The sequence below is a fragment of the Nylanderia fulva genome, unplaced genomic scaffold (assembly GCF_048542155.1).
Source record: "Nylanderia fulva isolate GAGA-0341 unplaced genomic scaffold, ASM4854215v1 Scaffold8, whole genome shotgun sequence".
Taxonomy (NCBI): Eukaryota; Metazoa; Arthropoda; class Insecta; order Hymenoptera; family Formicidae; genus Nylanderia; species Nylanderia fulva.
The window spans coordinates 1,890,111-1,910,126 of NW_028190916.1; the positions used below are offsets into that span (position 1 = coordinate 1,890,111).

Genomic DNA, 20,016 nt, shown 5'->3' on the forward strand with positions numbered 1-20,016 from the left:
CTATTATAGAAAATATCAGCACATAATTAACTTAGATTTTCTTCTAGAATTAATTCTTAATTTTCGTGCATTCTGTTACGAGACAAAACGATCATTCGCGAGCAAATTACACCTGAATTTACGCATACGATTAAACACAACAACGCGAAATGGCTCTATTAATTATCATAGTATAATTGGATCTAGCACGATACGTACTAATCGATGTATCGATGCAAACAAGCCCTATTTCTAATTCAATAGGCACGGTGCGAATACCGCTGCATCTGCAATCAATGAGAGGCGGAAACGACCGGCTGTTGGCTCATCATCGAGGTCACGGTAGAAAGTGGAGGACTTCGCAGTCCAGAGGACACGTGTCCTGACAGGACGAGGAAAACCCTCAGCAACAACGAGTACATACCTGGATATAAGAAACTTATTTATTCCTTGCTTCTTCCTTTCTGTCTGCGTGATCGGCTGAATCGCGGCTACGCTTAATCACATCTCGGAAGAAGGGAAGACATTTCTTGCCGCTGTTAGATAGTCACTCTGTAACATACCAAAAGACACAATTATTTTATTTCGAAAACTTTAGTCGAGTTTTACTCTATCACTAAACGTAATTGTGATGATATCTGTGTTATTATTGTATTATACATAATGTGTAATTCAAAAACTGTAATTCTGTTGTTCTCATTGAATTATATCTCTTTACTGATAACGTATCATTCATAGTCAGGTAAAAAGATGGACGGACCAATATTCCATACACATTGATACACACTGTTTTTCAAAAACGGAGACATACAATTCGCGAATAATTGGTGTTAGGAGAGTGTATATAATGTTTAAATAAAAAAAATAATGATTCATAATGTATAACATACATCGCGCGTGCACGCGCGCGTATATAATTGTCGTGTTCCTATGTGTTAATTCTTCCAGGAAAAAATGAAGAAATTCAAAATAATGCTCGGTATAAGATTTGGTCTTGTTGTAAAATAAGACACTTCTCTTCAATCAATAAGCATAAGAATAAAAATATAAAATTCACACATATATTTTACACTAACAATAAGTAAAAAATCAAATGTGGAACCTTTTATTTAAGTTTATATAATGTATCTTCACAACCAACTGCAATGAATTACAAGCTTCTCATTAATAAATCAAACGTTGTAAATTCTGTGTGAATATGCACACTAAATAAATGTGGTTGTGAACACGTAGATAATCTGTAGGTAATCAGCAAAACTCTTCTCACACAGTATTACTTTTTATTTGCAAAAGTCTAAATTTTAATCACTTCGCTTATTCATGAAATAAACTTGGAAATAACACACATTTTTCTATTTAGACATATTAATATCATAAAGCCGGTCTAAAGTTTTTAATAAAGTTTAAGATATCCTGTTTTATTTTTATATTAATATAATATTATTTTATTTGTTTTATCAATTATTGTAACTTGCATAGTACTTTAAAGAAACTATTTATTTTTAATGTACATATATCTTTTTTTAGATATATATGATTACTATTTATTTATTCTCACTTTGTATATCAGTTTAAATATTAACAAATTCAAGAAAAATATCTATAATTTCTCTTTATGACGCATATTTTGTTTAGAATTTCAGATGTCGTTGGAGCAAGAAATACTCTGGGAAAACAAACGCTTTTTAAGATACGATTTAGATGTACATATGACACATCGCATAATAGCATAATTATAATAAAAAGTACATAATTAAGAAAATATTCAAAATCGTGATTATTTATGAAAAGATAACAAATGCGCAGCTAAAAGATCATATTATCAGAAAAAGCGAGCATGTTTCATATCTCTCTGAACGGTCCAAAACATTCTATACATGAATGACGCGCTGAAACAATAAACAGGATATACTCGGAACCAAAGAACTTTTCATACCACCGCTGACGTGATATTTATAACTCGCTTTTTGTACTAAATATTCTAGCTATTCGCAAATCTCTAGATAAAGTTTATTCTAAATAAAAATAGACGGGTAATGGTTTTATTTTGGAATTCTTCTCCTTTGAAAAATATAAACTCTGTCGTAATTTGAGAAAAAAATTTTACGAATCGATTATTCATATACATTTTTAAAATAATATATATAAAAAAATTAGAAATTTTTTCTCGTTATCAAGAAATGCAATCAAATCGTATATAATAAAAAAATCATAGATTATATCTGCATTAATATATATATATATATATATATATATATATATATATATATATTTAATATCATATCTCAGAGACCATTGAAAAATATAAACGTGATAGAATATAATACAAATGAACGATATTTAAAACTGCGTTAGTAAGATAGCAATTAAATGTAACGCCCTATAGAAATCATGTAAGAATACGATTTTGAAAAAATATTTATTCTCTTCATTCGGTATTATATAGCTCTGCATACCTATAATATGTCTGATAGTGTGCTATGATTGTATCCTGGAAAATGCGTAAATAAAACATCTAATTTTTTATGTAGTTATTGTATTTCAATCAATGTAGAAGATAGAACAACTATATGCTTCTGTACTGAGATATAAACGATTTCTATTATCAAGATAAATCATTATATGCCATGACATGTAATTAGCAAACATTAATTAACTTCTTTGAGTTCAAATAAATAATAAAACAATTTCAATTTAATCAAAGAATATAATCAATTTATTTTCTATAAATTATTCTATAAATAAAATAGTATAGATGCTACATTCTCTTCTATTTATAATGTTATCTATAAATAAAAACATGTATAATGTAAAAATTAATTTAATAACAATTTTAAGAGACTAGCTTACAAAATGATACTAATATGATAATTACATGATTTAAATGTCACTTTTACATATTTTATACAGATTACATTGTAGACAATTAATAAACGCAATTTAATTTTCATATAAAAACACTGCATTTGTTTTAGTCAATGTAAATACTAATATACAATATATTTTATTTTTTCGGCCCATAATTTAAATGTATTTTGCCTCTGTTTTTGTTAATTTTTTCCCAAGCCGTGCAGTGAAATGTGTTCATATCCATTTTATCTATATACAGTTTTCCCTAAAAAAAGTAAAACAAAATTATTTAGTGTATTTTTTATAGTGTATTCTACATAAATACATAATATTTTAATATTAAATATATATATATATTTTCTCTTCTCTAAATCTTACTTGTAAGTGATCATATTCGTGTTGTGCTATTCTAGCGGACCATCCACGTCCTCTCCATGTAAACTGTTCAGCAGAAGCATTCAGAGCTGTAACTTCCACTTCATAAGCTCTGGGCACAGCAGCTGAATATCCACGAATGCTCTCGCATCCTTCATAAAAGATGATAGGCGTATAATCTATAACTTTTAATTCAGGATTGATAAAAATTGTCACTGGAATAATTTCCATCTCATGAACTTTGTTGATAACCTGGTGATCCATTTTCATATGTTGTTCCGTGTGTTCTATAGCAAATATTTGCCATGGAAGTCCAATTTGAGGTCCAGACATACCACATGCTTCATATTGCCGCATGACATTTATCAAATGTCTGATTACCTGAATAATCAATAATGATATAATATTATATTTGTTTCTTTGCATTGCATTATGAGATTTTTAATGTATTATAATAAAATAAATTCCTACAATAATGAGAAAAAACAATAATAATATTCTTAAAAAATAAACTAATTGTGAAAAAATTGAATAGAAAAAAATACTGATGAATTCTTGTACAAAGTTATTTTGATATTATTTATAATTACTAAAAATAAGTAACTATTTAACTAAAACAAACAAATAGAAACAATGTGTTTGATTCTTCAAGAAACATAAAAATATCACATCTTTTGAATTCTTTCTAATCTCTATATAGAAACAAGTAATATTGATAATGAATGCAAAACTAAAACATCAGCATAATTAATTTAAATAAATTTACATATATGTATATAAGATAGTGCATAAGTTTTTTTCTATATAGTATTTCTTAATATATTTTTATTTAATCAAACACAATATCATATTTCAATATATATAGCATTTTTTATGTTATAATCATAAAATTTTTTTTACAAACTATAGGTTTCTTTTTTCTTCTATATATTTGTTGTAAATCTTATATTTGCTATCATCGTAGACAATTATTTGCAGCATTATTATTATTATTTATATTTATATATGCATGTAGAAAATTATAACTTTTTTCTTTATGATATATAATTTTCAGACTATCACTGTCCAAAAATGTTATAAAAATATTTTAATCTAATTTAACATTTTACACTTAAAAAACTTGGCATTACAAAAATTATAATTTATAATTACCTTTTGAAAATCTGCCAATTTTATGACTTCTGGATTTATCTGCATGGCACGACCACGTAGGACAGGATCACCAATTTGACAAACATGTTCATACGGTAATTTATTGGAATCCGTGCTCAAGAGATGCTTGAATGTTTCTTTCAACTTTTGAAAACTTACAAATCGTGCATTGTTTTTGTTAATGACAGCACGTGAGGCTGTATTAGCGAAATGATATGGTCGAAACATTATTCACTACACGTGCTTTTCACGTATCTTTAGCGGATAGCCTAAATTTAGGTTATCGCATCTGTGATGAATATTTTCACCGTTATGTTTTCTACCCTGATGATGACGACATATTCAAGACATGCGCAAAGCAATGGTTAAATTGGAGGGAAATTGATACGATTAAATGATGTCGACGTTTCAATAATATAATAATAAAATTGCATCGACTCAAAATTTAGCCATGCAAAGCATAAATTTAATACACAAAATATTTTTTAGACAGTTTTAATAGCAATATATATGTGGTACCTGACATAACCTGGCATAATCTTCGTATCACTCTGACGAAAAGATATATTTGAAATATATATCAGAGAGACCGAATTCGCATATATTTCATATTAAACAGGAACACTTTATACGACACTTGCTACAATCTTTTTGCACGAAATACACTTCTAAACAGTCGAACGTTAGTATAATCTAAAGTGCTAGCTTTCACGGTCCATCACAGCGTTGCACGACTAATATAAGTGTGAAGTTAAGCACAAAATTGAAGAGATGACTCGATATTCTTAGATCCGCTTTCAGCCAATATCAGGCTACACACTATACAGGGTGTTCTGCAACAGGTGGGACAAAATTTAAGAGCGGATTCTCTGGCTAATTTGGAGACGATTTTTCCTTAGCAAAAATGTTGAGAAGTCAATAATTTTCGAGTTATAAGCGATTGAAAAAAATGGATTTCTTGAAAACTAAACGTTGTGAAGTTAAAAATGTAACATAATTACATTCTTCAGTTAATTTCAGGTGGAGTTTACTTTAATAAAATTTTAATTTGAGGCTTAATTACAAGATACATAATGACAAATATGGGAAAGTTGTAAAAAATGATTACCTCTCTTGATATTTTTGCTAAGGAAAAATCGTCTCCAAATTAGCCAGAGAATTCGCCCTTAAATTTTTTCCCATCTGTTGCAGAACACCCTGTATATAAGCATGTATGTGTGTGTGTGTGTTTAGTCGAATGTCGATGCTTTAATAATAAAATAATGAAATTGCATCAACTTAAAATTTAGTCAAATAAACATAATTTTAATACACAAAATATTTTTTATCCGATTTTATAATGACTATATATTGTACCTGACATATAATCAGCATCTTTGTTTCACTTTGGAAAGATATCTTGAAATATATCAGAGACATGGACGACAATAAATAAATGAATAATAAATACCGAATTCGCGATACTGACGCGTAGCAGCGACATTGTATATATTTCATATTGACACAAACAATTTAAGCACTTGCTACAAAATCTTTTTGCGCGAAATACACTTTAAGCAGTCAAACTCGAGATAGAGCGATTTGAATTTCACGATCACAGCGTTGCACGACTAATAACCATAAAGTACGAAATCGAAGAGAGACAACTCGATATTCTTTACGCTCGTTTTCAAATTTCAACTAATATCAGACTGCACATTGAAAACTAACAATTATGGCGAAATGTGGCGCCAAATTTAAATCCTCGGGATTCTCGTTTATTTCAAATCGTGACTACTCGTGTAACATCGTGTCGTATAACCTAGCATGTGTGTGTAGGTGTGTTTAGTCATTTCGTCGTCTTTCCGATTACTCCGATTTTGCAAATTTAAATGTTCGCTACGCACACGTTAAAATCTCGCATTCTATTCAAGCAATCTTTTCTATTGTTCAGGTATGCGTATGTGTATACGTTTCAAAGATATGCGACTTGTCATCCTTCGTACACCTGCATGCTCCATATGATCTATGAACACCTACATACATACTTGACACAATTGTATTCGCATTGTCATCACTCGGAGTGCATATCGATTGATAAATTGTGATAGATCAACGTAGGCTTAGCTCAACATCTCGTGTTTTTTTTTTTCAGCTGACCTTTTCGATAATATCGAGAGATTATCCCGATATTTCAGCTCTTTTGTTCAAATTCGTAATCATTCGCTGGAATCTAACCTTAAGGGTATCTTTTTCAGTGACTTTTCTTTTTCTAACAAGAATCTTTGTTGTGTAAGTCAATTTTTTTTACTATTTCTCTTTTTCCGAGTTAATCTGCGTGAGAGAGAAAATACATTCGTCCAATAATAATCCTGCGAAGCAAGGATGTTTGTCAAAAATCAGTGAAATTTTACTGGTGACAGTGAAAAATATATATATATATATAAATTTGATTGTGTATTATTATAATTCTTCGCGCGAAATTTTATCATTGATATTTCACGATGACGTCGTTTTATCAGAATGACAAGTTCTCGCTTGCGGAGAGTTGTGACTGCAAGTAAGAATTAGTTAATTAATGATCCATTGTAATTGTACATTATCCAGAATCATAACATAAACTGTACACTGGGGTTATATATAACACCTTTAATATCTTTTTCATGCCACTTTTATACTTTATAAGAGTTTAATTTTTAATTTTTGACTTGTATGTAATGTAATAAAATTATTACAAGTTTTGCTCAAAAAGAGAACTTAGTTCTAAATATCACAACAGAAAAAACCACCTGTGCAAAGAAATGACCTCAATATACAGTTTTAAATTTAGTGTTAATATATATGTGTGTGTTTAAATGTTATATTTAATTCAAACTGTTGAAATTAAATATTTAATAGTAACATTTTTATGTGACAGTTTTCATAAATTCTACTTTTTAAATTTTTGTTTTTTTATGTGTTTACAGAAATAATATTCTAGAATCCAAAGCTGCGGTAATCAATATGTCAACTCACAAAGGTGTTGAAAAACGATATGATGATATAATAAAATCACAAAATGATGACAGATTGTATAGAGGTTTAGTACTTGCTAATAAAATGAAAGTACTTTTAATAAGTGATTCAACAACTGACAAGAGTGCTGTTGCACTAGATGTTAATATAGGTAATATTAATCATATTATCTTACTGTTCTATAGATATAGAGTATTTGCAAAATAATTATAGAACCTTTTTAAAAATTATTTTATACATATTTAGAAATATCACATAGATTGATAACAATATATTTATAAATATTTCAAATTAATGTAAAACGTTTTTAATAAAAAAAATAATATACATAAATAATAACACTTATTTGTTCATTATATGTTACAGGCTATATGTGCGATCCAGATGATTTGCCTGGATTAGCTCATTTTTGCGAACACATGTTATTTTTGGGAACGGAGAAGTATCCTCAACAGAATGATTATAATATGTATTTGTCACAGAATGGTGGTGCGAGTAATGCATCAACGCATTCAGATCATACCACCTATTACTTTGATATAACTCCAGAGAAATTAGGAGGTGCATTAGACCGTTTTGCCCAGTTTTTTTTGAAACCTCTGTTTACAGAGACTTTGACTGAATTGGAGTTAAATGCTATAAATTCGGAACACGAGAAAAATTTAGCAAATGACACCTGGCGATTTGATCAATTGGACAAATCGTCTGCCAACTCTGATCATCCATTTTCCAAATTCGGCACGGGTAATAGAGAAACGTTAGACATAATACCAAAACAGAAAGACATCAATGTTAGAGATAGACTACTTGAGTTTCATGAAAAGTATTATTCTGCAAATATTATGTCATTGTGCATTCTTGGCAAAGGTAAGATAATAATTTACATATAAGAGTTTGTTCATTATTTTAATATCTGAATATTTTGCATTTAAAGATTTGATTATAAAATATGAATAACAAAATATTCATTATAAATCTGTTGTATTTTTTTTTCTCTTTTTATTTTCAATTTCATTAATCGTTTATATATTGTCACATTCTTTCTCATTAAAAAAAATTTTTATTGTTATTTGAATAAGGAAATTATGAAAAAAAATTATATAAATTAGTACGAAATTTTTTAAAAGTGATTATGAAATGATTATTGAAACTTTAAATAAATAAAAGCGAAATTGGATTATTTTTAAAAACAAATCTGAATATTTTAAGTTAATTACATTAACATAAGCCAATAAGTGCAAATGTAATTCATGATAAATATATATAATTTTTGTTTTAATTTCTCTGACTAAAATTGCATCTTTTTCCAACAATTTTCATTATTGTAATATTTGTTATATATTTATATTTTAACAAATTTTATGTTTAGAGAGTTTAGATGAACTTGAAAACATGGTAGTAGACCTCTTTTGTGAGGTGCGAAACAATGAAGTTGAAGTTCCAGTATGGCCTGAACACCCATTTAACAATAAACGCTTTCGTACTAAATGGTACATTGTTCCAATAAAAGATATGAGGAATTTAGACATTACGTTTCCTTTGCCTGACTTGCAAGAATATTATCGATCTGCGGTAATGCAACTTTTTTATTGTTATATATATATATATATATATGCATGTATGTATGTTTAGAGTTTTTAAAGTAGACTTTATATTTTGATAAAATTTTTTTAATTGAAAGATTAGTTTAAAAATATATAACATATATTAATAATTAAGTATTAACCATAAATTGTCTATCTCAAATTTTCCATTAAAAGAAAATTGACTTTATCAATTCTAGAATCTCATAGAATTTATAAAGTCAATTTTCTTTTAATGTATCTTATATAAGTCTTATAAACTTTTTAATAATTAATATTCTATAATATAAAATTCTTAATAATTCTCAATGTTACACACAGTATATCAGTATGCATATAAATCTTATGTACAATATGTTTGACAATTTATATCTTAATAATGATATATCTTATTCTATTTGTTGATATAGCCTGCACATTATGTTTCTCATCTGCTCGGACATGAGGGAGAAGGCTCATTATTATCAGCCTTGAAGGCCAACGGTTGGTGCAATTCCTTAGCATCTGGAAAACGGTCAGGCGCTAGAGGCTTCAGTTTTTTCAGCGTTCTTGTCGATCTAACCGAAGAAGGAATTAAGCATGTTGACGATATTATTACACTGATGTTTCAGTATATCAGTATGCTTAAAAAAAAAGGCCCAATTGAATGGATCTACAATGTAATTGACGAAATGAAATAATTTAGTAGGAAGTGTCTGGTAAATCGTAGAATAATTTGCAAATTGTTCATAAAAGGAATATAAAATGAATCCCGAATGTGTTACATAATTGTTGGAAACATGTTGCATATGTTCATAAATGATGCATAAAAAAGTTTATACCAAATAACAGTTACACGAAACAAAAAATAACACTTATGAAAAATTAATTTATATGAAAAAATTATATGTAATATGATTCTATCTCTCTCTTTAAAAAATCTTAAAAAGGTCTTTGGAAAATTGTGATCTTGAAAATAATGCTTATCGCAATTATATTTATTCTTTTTTTCTAAATAAACTTTATTCAGATATATTTTTCATACAAAATCAATGTAGAAATTTTAGAATAGTTATGATTATATTATTTTTATATTTATTTTTTTATTATATATTTTTGTTTTTCTTATAGGAAATTATACATATTCTCGCTGGCCGATTATACTACGATTCACCAGATATCTTGTATTTAAACAAATTCTAAACATTACACTTTAATATCAAATACAAGATAACATGATTTTATATTTACAGGAATATAGAGATATCGCGAACATGAATTTTCGTTTTAAAGAGAAATCTTCACCACGTATTTACGTGAATTCTACAGTACAAGCGATGCAGGAATATCCCATGAATGAAGTTTTATGTGCGGAACGTATTTTCCCTGAATGGCGACCGGACATTATCAATCAGATAATGGAGTATTTAACACCGCAAAATATCAGAGTTCACGTGATTGGAAAAGTATACGAAAATATAGCTAACTCGACGGAAAAGTGGTATGGCACTAAATACAAAAAAGAGAAGATACCAGTGGACGTAATTAGCATGTGGGAGAACGTTAACGATAATTCGGATTTGAAATTGCCTCCCAAGAATGAATTTATAGCGACTAAGTTTGATATGAAGCATGAAACTAATGTAATTAAAATTGTTAATTTTTGAGATATTAATTCTTAAGCACTCTTTGATATCTAATATGAAATTTTAACGAAACGTAAGATCTATTATCATAAAACTTATTATAAAATTGAGTATTAATCCAAGAGAGTTTATTAAGGTACTTTTTTATGCATATTTTATTATTAATATTACAAGATTATTAATATTACAAGGTACATATGTAAGCCAGTGCTTATGAATTAATTGAATCTTTTATTTGTATGTCAACATTTACATTAGCTGCTAAAATTTTTTAGATAGAAAAATTTCCTACAATTATAGAGGATACACCGTTTATAAGACTTTGGTTTAAAAAAGATGACGAATTTCTTGTACCAAGAGCTAAGATGATCTTCGATTTCGTCAGGTATGTGACAAGCTACATATATATAAGTATATCAAATATACATTTGTGCATAATGTAATGACTTTTTCTAATCTTATCTTTTTTTAAATCTTTTTTAGCCCACTCGCATACATAGATCCCATTAGTTGCAATTTAAGTTATATGTTTGTCCAGCTATTTCGTGATTCTCTCAATGAATATGCATATGCTGCCGACTTAGCTGGTTTACAGTGGGAACTCAGTAATAGCAAATATGGAATAACAGTGGGTTTATAATAACAATAATATTAATGTAAACTATTGTATAATTTTGTCTGTCAATATAATATTATAATATCTATCTCAAATAATTTAAAAATCATTGAAAATTATTTTTACTCAAAGTAAAATATTTTTTTAGCTTGCTATAGGTGGTTACGACGATAAGCAGCATGTATTGTTAGACAAAATTATGGACAGAATGATAAACTTTAAAATTGATCCAAAGAGATTCGAAATCCTAAAAGAAAGTGTATGTACAATAAGATTTATAATTATTTATATTGTTATTAAGTTAAATTGCAGCATATTTATGTAGAATATGTGGCTTACAGTATATCAGGAACTTGAAAAATTTTGTGGCTGAGCAGCCCTATCAACATGCAGTCTACTATCTTGCAGTTCTGTTAGCAGAACAAGTCTGGACTAAAGATGAATTATTGGAAGCAACTGAACGTAAGTTTTTGTTGTATTTAAAAATATTAAACATATATACATAAATATTTTTAAATGATAATATTTTTGAAAGTTAAAATAATTCTTTTTTTAATCTTTTTTTAATTTTTTTTTCTTTTCAAAAATTTCATTAAAACTTACTGCAAATAAAGTACTTATCTAATTAAATATTTTAATTCTTAAATTTTAAAGAATTTATTTACTTTAATTCTTAATTTATAATGCTTAAATAATATATGTATTTAAATATTTAAGCTATTATATTTATATATTTAAATATTTTTAATAATGTGTATGTATGAAAAATGTTTTTCAAAATTTTTATACTATTAAAATCTTGTTGATTTTACACAGATCTAATTGTTGATAGAGTTCAACAGTTTATACCACAACTTCTTAGTAAAGTGCACGTAGAATGTTTGATACATGGTAATGTGACTATAGTGGAGGCCACAGATACAGTTAGATTAATTGAATCCAAGTTGACAAGTGCAGTGCCTCACATAATGCCATTATTGCATAGACAACTAATATTGTATCGTGAAATTAGATTGGAAGATGGTAAGCATATAATTTAAATCTCATTTCTTAATTTAAAAATTAACATTCTTAAAAAGAGGAGAGAAAATGTAAATAATATTATACATAATAATAAACATAAGTTTATTATAGGTTGCCACTTCTTATTTGAAGCAGAAAATAAATTGCATAAAAGTTCATGCACAGAGATATACTATCAAACTGGTTTGCAATCAACAGAGTCAAATATGCTCTTGGAACTTTTAGCACAAATTATTTCGGAACCTTGCTTCAATACTTTAAGAACTAAGGAACAATTAGGCTATATTGTATTTAGCGGTGTGCGTAGAACGAATGGAGCGCAAGGCTTGCGAGTTATAGTTCAAAGTGACAAACATCCGCAATATGTTGAAAAACGAATCGATTTATTTATGAATTCTATGTTGGTGAGTATAATACTCATGAGATAACATAATAATAATAAAAAAAATATTATGTTACAAAATTTTCTTATAAACTGATAGAATAAATTTTTTGTTGAAATATTATAATATTTATATTATATATATTATTATTAGGATCATATATCTGCAATGTCAGAAGAGCAATTTGAAAGACATAAAAAAGCCCTGGCTACGATACGTCTTGAGAAACCAAAAATGTTAAGTTCTCTATGTGCTATATTCTGGAATGAGATTTCAAGCCAGCAATACAACTTTGATCGAGCAAATATCGAAGTAGCTTATTTAAAGACTATAACGCAGCAGCAAATAGTTAATTTTTATAAGGTATTACATTTTGTATTATACTTTATCTCATTTTATAGAAAGAGAATATGGTAGAAAAAGGTTGAAGTATTGAAAAATTAATTATATTTTATAATCTTTTAGGACATTATATTTAGTGAAGCACGACACAAATTGTCAGTGCATATTATATCTACAGCAACAGATAATACATCAACGGAAGAAAGTATATCCGATTCAAATATTAAAATTGAAAAAGTTACTGATATACCAGCCAATCAAGAAGTTAAGAAAATTGATGATATTTTATCTTTTAAAATTAGTCAATCTTTATATCCTCTATCAAAACCATTTAAGGAATTTCCTAGAAAGGGTATAAGCTCTTCTAAATTATAATTAAATAATAAATATAGTAAGATAATTTTAATACGAATTAGATGAACTTGTGTAATGCATAATCTTTTTATTAATTTCTATTGATTAAAAAATTAATTTACGCACGTTTTAATTATTCTAAATAAATCAATTGCATAATAACATTTATATCTCTAGTTCACTGAATTTATATATAATTTATATTGGTATATAAATCATAACATATGTAAAATACATAACGATTATTCTTGAAAATGAATTGTTGGATTATATCATCGAGAGATTTTGTAGATTAAATTCACATAATGAAAACATGATTTATAGATGAAATTCACATAATGAAAATTTCCCTATTCTACGAAATTTAATATATCTTGTTTGACTGTCGTTTTGAATGTCTAAAAATAAAAATTACTTTAAAAAATTATTACAAATAAAAATGTAATGTTTATCATCGAAAATTAATTACTTAAATTTATATTTGTAAAACTTGCTGATATGTTACAAGTTACAAAATTGGAAAATATGCATAAATAATGAGCATAATTTAATATAAAATTGAGTGTAAATTTATTAAATAAAATATATCTTGAAAAAAATCAATATTTTTTTCTTCTGTATTCTTTTATACTCTTTAATAGACATCAGGCAATAGACAATATAAACATTTGGAAGATATTTAAATATCTACAAAGAAAGCTTGTAGCAAAGGAATTTTAAATATATTCATTCCTGAAATTACACAAAAAATTATTAGAATCTTCTAATTAGTAGAATATAATTATATAGAATCCGTTCTTCTATTTTATATATTATAATTATTTTAGAATTATATAGGATCCATAATTTACGATATTTTAGTGTTTTATATTTTGATAAATCTTGTACATACAAGGACATAAGTGTTTGTATATATATAAATCTTATCTCGAGTCTTATCTCTAATATTGTAGTAGTTTATATAAGGAAATCTTTGTATTTAAATCTATTTTTATTTTATGTACATGTCATATTATATAAAGTTTGTATGCTATATTTTATATATCATATATTAAATAATGTCAATATTAGATTAAAATGTCAGGTTATATTAAAATATTAAACACAAAAAATATATAGACATATTGCACATTAAATGTCATATATGATTGATTAATAACTGAATATAGAAGAAATGTATACATATATTATTGGAACTGAAAAAGAATCATGTATTGATAAAATGATAGCAATATATTATCAGTATTATAAACATTTTTACTTCCTTATTTTAATATCTTGATATTCTATATTCTATTCAGATATTGAATATTCATACACAAAATATTTTTTCGTATTATAATAAAATTGTTTGTTATTTAAGTTCCTATCCTTAAAAATATTCTTTAATTTTTTTTAGGAATGAATCAATTTTAATCGTCCTATCTTAGTCGCAGATTGTTCAGTTTCAAAACCTGAAAAAATGTATAGACATTTATATCAACTTGATAAGAAAAATTAATTTTTTATTAATATAATTTTCGAGAAAATTTTGAATATGAAAGTAATATATTAAATAAAATATATGTTACCTCTATAAAGTATATGTTTATATTTTACTATATATATATATATATTTGATTATTGATATTTGTATACAAATTAAGATTTTAAGAAATTATCTATAATAATTAGCAATAATTGATTTACCTGAATGTCTTCGTTTGCGCTTGTTGCGATCAACTTTTAACATTTCTGTTTCTTTCGTTTGTCGATTATTTATTTTTGACGATTTCGATTCGGAAGAAATGACAGTATTAGAATTTAATACATCTGATTTTCTCGAACATGGTGGCAATCTTTCTCGTACAGTAATAGTGCTGATATTTTTAATATTTACTAGAAAATAAAATCAATTATAAGAATTTCTCATTCTATAAAAATATGCAAAAATAATTGAGTTTTTAATAGTATATTCTATTTTATTATTTAAAAAAATTGTTACTTTTAAATATACACAAGACGTTATATTTTCATCTTAAAAATCTATTCACCTGTTTTATAAGGTTTCCGTTTTTTACCAGTAGCAAAAATGCAAGATACAGTACCCACTTTTCTACGCACGATTCTATATTTACTTTTTCCGAATTTTATCGTGTCTTCTTTTAATGATAGCAATTGACCCTGCAGGTTGCACTGTAAGACCTATGGAATAATTTCCATGAATTAGCTTTGATTAATCAAAAAAATGTTTCAAGACTTTATTTTTCTATAACTTAGCGCTTCTATTATTAGAAAACAAATTTAGATGTATTCCATATAATTAAATATTAATTGATAAAGTTCTTGTCCTAATTATTCGAATTTACTTTTCTTATATTGGTAAGAAATTAATATTAAAATTGAAGATGCTAACTGCATTGATGAGAATGCTTGTAGTATTTGCTAAAACACTAGTATTTCCATATCTTAAGAGAATATATGTATATTGATTTTAATGAATAGTTATTTACCTTATTTGGAATATTCAAAATAAAAGCTTCATCATTTTCAGTAAGATCCGGCAGTGTAAAACTTGCTGGTATCGTTTCTAGAAGCAAATTTTCGTCCTCGATTAATTGCTGTAACTGAAAAAATAATGATCAAATAATAATCATTTAAGAAAGAGAATCGAAAGAGAAAGAGCACTTACATTGTATGGTCTAGAATAGCAGGAAATATCAAGATGCGCACTTGAACGTTTTGTTGATACTTGTGTGTTTTGTTCATCTCTAGATTTACATCTAGTTCCCAATTCGCTGATACAATCGCTCATCCTGTCTTCATCTTGAATACTTTGATCACAAAAGTTCTCTTTATTTAAGGATGATACATTTGTTGAAGATTGATTTTTAGATTCTTCACTAATGGACGAAATATTTTCAGAAATTCTCAATTGAAAACTTTCAACATCATCTACACTTTCATTCTGATTATTTTCATAGTTACATACATCTGTACAATATTGTATTTCCTTTAATGAATTTTGGTTTGCATCAGATGTAGCTGAGTTATTATTTTCATATGTACAGCTTGTTGATAATACAGTTTTATCAGCTTGCTTGCTTATTTCTTTTTTTATATTTGATGAATCTATTTTTACTTTTTCTTCTATAGGATTTGGCATCCCTTCATTGCTGCTGTCTTTGCTATATGAAATATCTATGTTGGTTTTTTCGCAATTAGTTTCATCATTCTCAAACATATCTTTACTAAAACAACTTGTATCAGAATCACCATTGTGCTTTCTTGATGTTTTACCAGTTATATATTCGTCATCGCTTGAATTAGAATCACTACTCACAACTAAGTTTAATCTCGCTTGCTGTTGAAGTCGCTTTTTAGTTTCAGGCAATATATAATTTGCATTATCCTCTTCATTGTCAGTTTCTAATGATATATTGTTGTCAATTTCTTCTGCTTTCAATATTTCTTCTTTAGAATTAATATTTTCATTTTTTTCAATACTAATATTATCTTCCTTATTTCCTTTCCTAATATTATCTTCCTTTTCCTTTATTATCGTATATTTTTTGTTGACAATTTCGGTACAGGTAATTTTAGGTAATATTTGTTGCTTTTCTATACTACACAAGTCTGGTAATTTCATGGAATGCATCTCATCTTGACAATTAATTGAATAAATCTCTGTATCCTTATCAGCCTCATTTAATCGAAGAGAATGTGTTACTTTTCTTTCAGAGGTCTCCTCTTCTTTAATATTTTCTTGTTCTTTTACATAATTATCACAAGATTTTGAATGTGTATCCTCTGCATAATTCTCCTTTAGAGGTAATGATTGTTGCTTTTCAATATTTTCTTCTGCTTGCACAAATTTCGTTTTATCTTTCTGATTTGTTAAATAAACTTTTTGTATAATGTCTTCATTAATTGAATTCAATTGGGAAGAATTCTTATCTTCTTCTTTTTCTTCTACTACTTCTTCTTCTTCTTCAACGTCTTCTTCTTCTTCTTCTTCAACATCTTCTTCTTCTTCTTCTTCTTCAACGTCTTCTTCTTCTTCTTCTTTTTCAACGTCTTCTTCTTCTTCTTCAACGTCTTCTTCTTCAACTTCTTTTGTAGAAAACTCCTTTTTTTCTTTATTGTCTTGTTTCTCTAAAATGTCATTATTTGAATCCTCTTTAGAATTTTCCAAAGCTATTATTTCAACTTCAGCAATCTTCTCAAATTGTTGAGAAGAAAGATGTATTTTCTCTATAATATTTAAATTTTTTGAACTTTTTATATCATTTTGTCCAATCTTGATAAATCTATCCTGTGAGTCTTCAAATCCAGAATCTTTTTGTTGGTCTGGTGATAAATTGGATCGTATTTTTTTTATTGGAGTACTATGTCGAGTACAACCTGTGGTAGATACAAGTAATTGATTATTTAATTCATTTTCTTCGTTTTTATTCCTCTCAATATCTTTATCATTATTCATCAAATCAGCTTCTTCTAGTACAGGTGTTAAGTTCCTTCTAACATTTTTTAATAATTTAGATTTGTGACTTTCATATGTGTTGCTATTATTTTTTGAGTTTATCAACTTTTTGTTATTTACTTCTACTTTTAATTTATTGCTATTATTATTTTTCAATTTATTAACAGTACTTATTTCATTATCAGAGACTTCAATACTATCTAAACTGATCGATTTAGATGAAGAAACCAAATTTTTTGATAAAGAATCTAATGGATTTTGTGAATCTAATTTAGTATTTGATTTGTCTATCACTGCACTTTGCTCTTTATAATCTTGTATCCCACTTTCACTAAGTTTTATTTCATTAAATATTGTATCTTGAAAATTTGAGTCATTTATCACTATGTTGGAATCTATGCAACTTTCTCTCATATTTTCATTATCAGATTTTACTATATTAGATGTTGTACTATTTTGAGAATCAAATGGTGGAGAAAGAGATTGATTATTAGATTGAGTCAGTAAATAATCAGACTTATTATTCTTAACACTGTTTTCCTCAATATCTGTGCATGTTCGATTGTTAGACAAGTGTGATATTTTATTTTTCTTTGTGATTTCTTGCCAGTCTATATGTTTTTTAGATGCTCTAGTATTGCATTTTGTTTGCAATAGTTTCTTCTTTGGTAAGGTTTCTTTGTTGTTTGCTTTTATATTGTTTATATTATTCTTTTGCTTACGCTTGATATTATTCTTCTTTTTAAGGCCTTTGCAATCATCTTCAGTGAAAGTATATCCTTCAGAATTATTAACTGAGCTTTTAGTCTGTGTTAAAGAGTTGTATATGATATCATAATCAGTGTCGGATAGACAGTCAGAGTAATCACTATCAGTATCCTCTACCACACGCCGTATAACATCAGTCTTTAATTCTATATAGTGCTTGTAATCTTTCACACCAGAATATTTTTTTATTTTGCTGTTGAGTATTTTTGTCCTTCTTCGTATTTTTGCCAATGGTGTAAATTTATGTATCAAAGAATTGTCAGTCATCCTGTCTTGAACATAATTGTCTTGAACAATCCAACCAATAGCCTCGTCAGAATGCATGATACTTTATTTTATACCTAAAATAATAAAAAATTATTTAATTAAATTAAATATGTGCACAACAGAGTTCATTAATTTGGGCAAAATTGATTATTTAAGGCGTATTTTTGTTTTAATATTATACATTAATATTATAAAATGTTAATGTAATAATAATCACACGCCAACTGCACGAGGAATTGAAACACGTGACATGTTTTGCTAAAAGCCTTGCAAAAGAGAGATGTTATAGAAGTATTCTTAATAGAAAATGTAAGTTTTTTGGAAATAATTAATTGTAATTTTTAAGTAAAAGTATTTTCTCTCAGAAAACGACAGAAATATTAAAAGAACAAGATTAACAAGTATTAACCTAAAAATAGTGATACTGATCATTCAATATATTTCATTCAAATTAATGCTAAACTTTAACATACATATACTTAAAGCAACATACTTGCATCGAATTTTACTGAAATACTTATATCTTGCATAATACTGCGTACAAAAATTTATAAAAGCAATACAAATTTCAAGAATAATTTAAATATTATTTTCAATAAAATCTATTCGCGCAATTTCTCTCCACATTTACGAACAGTCACGATTCATGAATATCTAAATGCGAAACGTCTGATCGAAACCACAGATTAAGGGTCGACAGGCGACATGGTGGAGACGCCTATCGGCCGGCCGGGAATTACGAATTCGTTCATCCCATATATTAGCCAAAATACTTAATGAATCTTATTAAATTTACGATATTCTTAATCAGTAGGATTGTCCGCAGGGAGACAAAGATCGATTTTTTGGAAAAAAGATAAATATAAAATTCATAATATAACTTGGGGAGATGCGCAGCTAGCAGCGGGTAAGATTGGGTTAGCCACGAGATCGTATTTAATTTATTATAAATTTTTAAGAGCAATAATGCAAAATTTGACTCTTTGTCTCCCTGCTTTATTATATAAAGAATATATTAAAAAATATTTCACGAAGCTACGTAACTTCTTTTTATGTAATATTTGGGATGAACAAATCTCACTAGATCTATACTCATGGGGAAATTTTTGTGGTAACATACTGACAGCTTGACAAGGAGAGAGTATCATTCTATCTTTGTCTCTCTTGCATTTGATATGTGTAAAATCAGTATAAATACAAAAACCAATATATTACGCACACGAATGAGAAATATTTTACATCT

The 20,016-nt window shown here is 27.1% G+C and overlaps 4 protein-coding genes across 6 annotated transcripts in view; 2 read left to right on the forward strand and 2 right to left on the reverse strand.

The window, feature by feature from the left end:
* Positions 1–2,509, forward strand: part of LOC114935100 (tachykinin-like peptides receptor 99D) — a 94,008-nt gene extending 91,499 nt beyond the window's left edge. Inside the window, exon 7 of the mRNA XM_085489303.1 lies at positions 244–2,509. Within this exon, the coding sequence (XP_085345429.1) occupies positions 244–365 (122 nt within the window). The 3' untranslated portion in view covers positions 366–2,509. The remainder of the gene's footprint in view (positions 1–243) is intronic.
* Positions 2,510–2,799: 290 nt separating this feature from the next.
* Positions 2,800–4,687, reverse strand: LOC114935098 (peptide deformylase, mitochondrial). The gene is made up of 3 exons (XM_029307846.2): positions 4,357–4,687; positions 3,208–3,585; positions 2,800–3,094 (listed from the first exon to the last, which is right to left on the reverse strand). The coding sequence occupies exons 1-3, from the start codon at positions 4,582–4,584 to the stop codon at positions 2,984–2,986; spliced, it is 717 nt and encodes a 238-aa protein (XP_029163679.1). The 5' UTR covers positions 4,585–4,687; the 3' UTR covers positions 2,800–2,983.
* Positions 4,688–6,138: 1,451 nt separating this feature from the next.
* Positions 6,139–13,651, forward strand: Ide (Insulin degrading metalloproteinase). Of its 2 annotated transcripts, none has more exons than XM_085489158.1 (14): positions 6,139–6,289; positions 7,302–7,501; positions 7,717–8,217; positions 8,720–8,922; positions 9,344–9,592; positions 10,166–10,555; positions 10,834–10,943; positions 11,042–11,186; positions 11,323–11,433; positions 11,516–11,636; positions 11,991–12,197; positions 12,309–12,601; positions 12,734–12,943; positions 13,046–13,650. In XM_085489158.1, the coding sequence occupies exons 1-14, from the start codon at positions 6,228–6,230 to the stop codon at positions 13,295–13,297; spliced, it is 3,054 nt and encodes a 1,017-aa protein (XP_085345284.1). In that variant the 5' UTR covers positions 6,139–6,227; the 3' UTR covers positions 13,298–13,650. The 2 variants fall into 2 exon arrangements, with proteins under 2 accessions (XP_085345284.1, XP_029163678.2); XM_029307845.2 differs by lacking the exon at positions 6,139–6,289 and adding an exon at positions 6,634–6,895 and having other exon boundaries at positions 13,046–13,651.
* An 810-nt stretch (positions 13,652–14,461) lies between these two features.
* LOC114935099 (uncharacterized) lies at positions 14,462–19,409 on the reverse strand. Of its 2 annotated transcripts, none has more exons than XM_085489156.1 (6): positions 19,267–19,409; positions 15,948–18,847; positions 15,769–15,882; positions 15,310–15,460; positions 14,966–15,154; positions 14,462–14,730 (listed from the first exon to the last, which is right to left on the reverse strand). In XM_085489156.1, exons 2-6 carry the CDS (start codon positions 18,828–18,830, stop codon positions 14,672–14,674), a joined length of 3,396 nt encoding a protein of 1,131 aa, XP_085345282.1. In that variant the 5' UTR covers positions 18,831–18,847; positions 19,267–19,409; the 3' UTR covers positions 14,462–14,671. The 2 variants fall into 2 exon arrangements, with proteins under 2 accessions (XP_085345282.1, XP_085345283.1); XM_085489157.1 differs by having other exon boundaries at positions 19,247–19,409.
* Between the last annotated feature and the right edge of the window lie 607 nt (positions 19,410–20,016).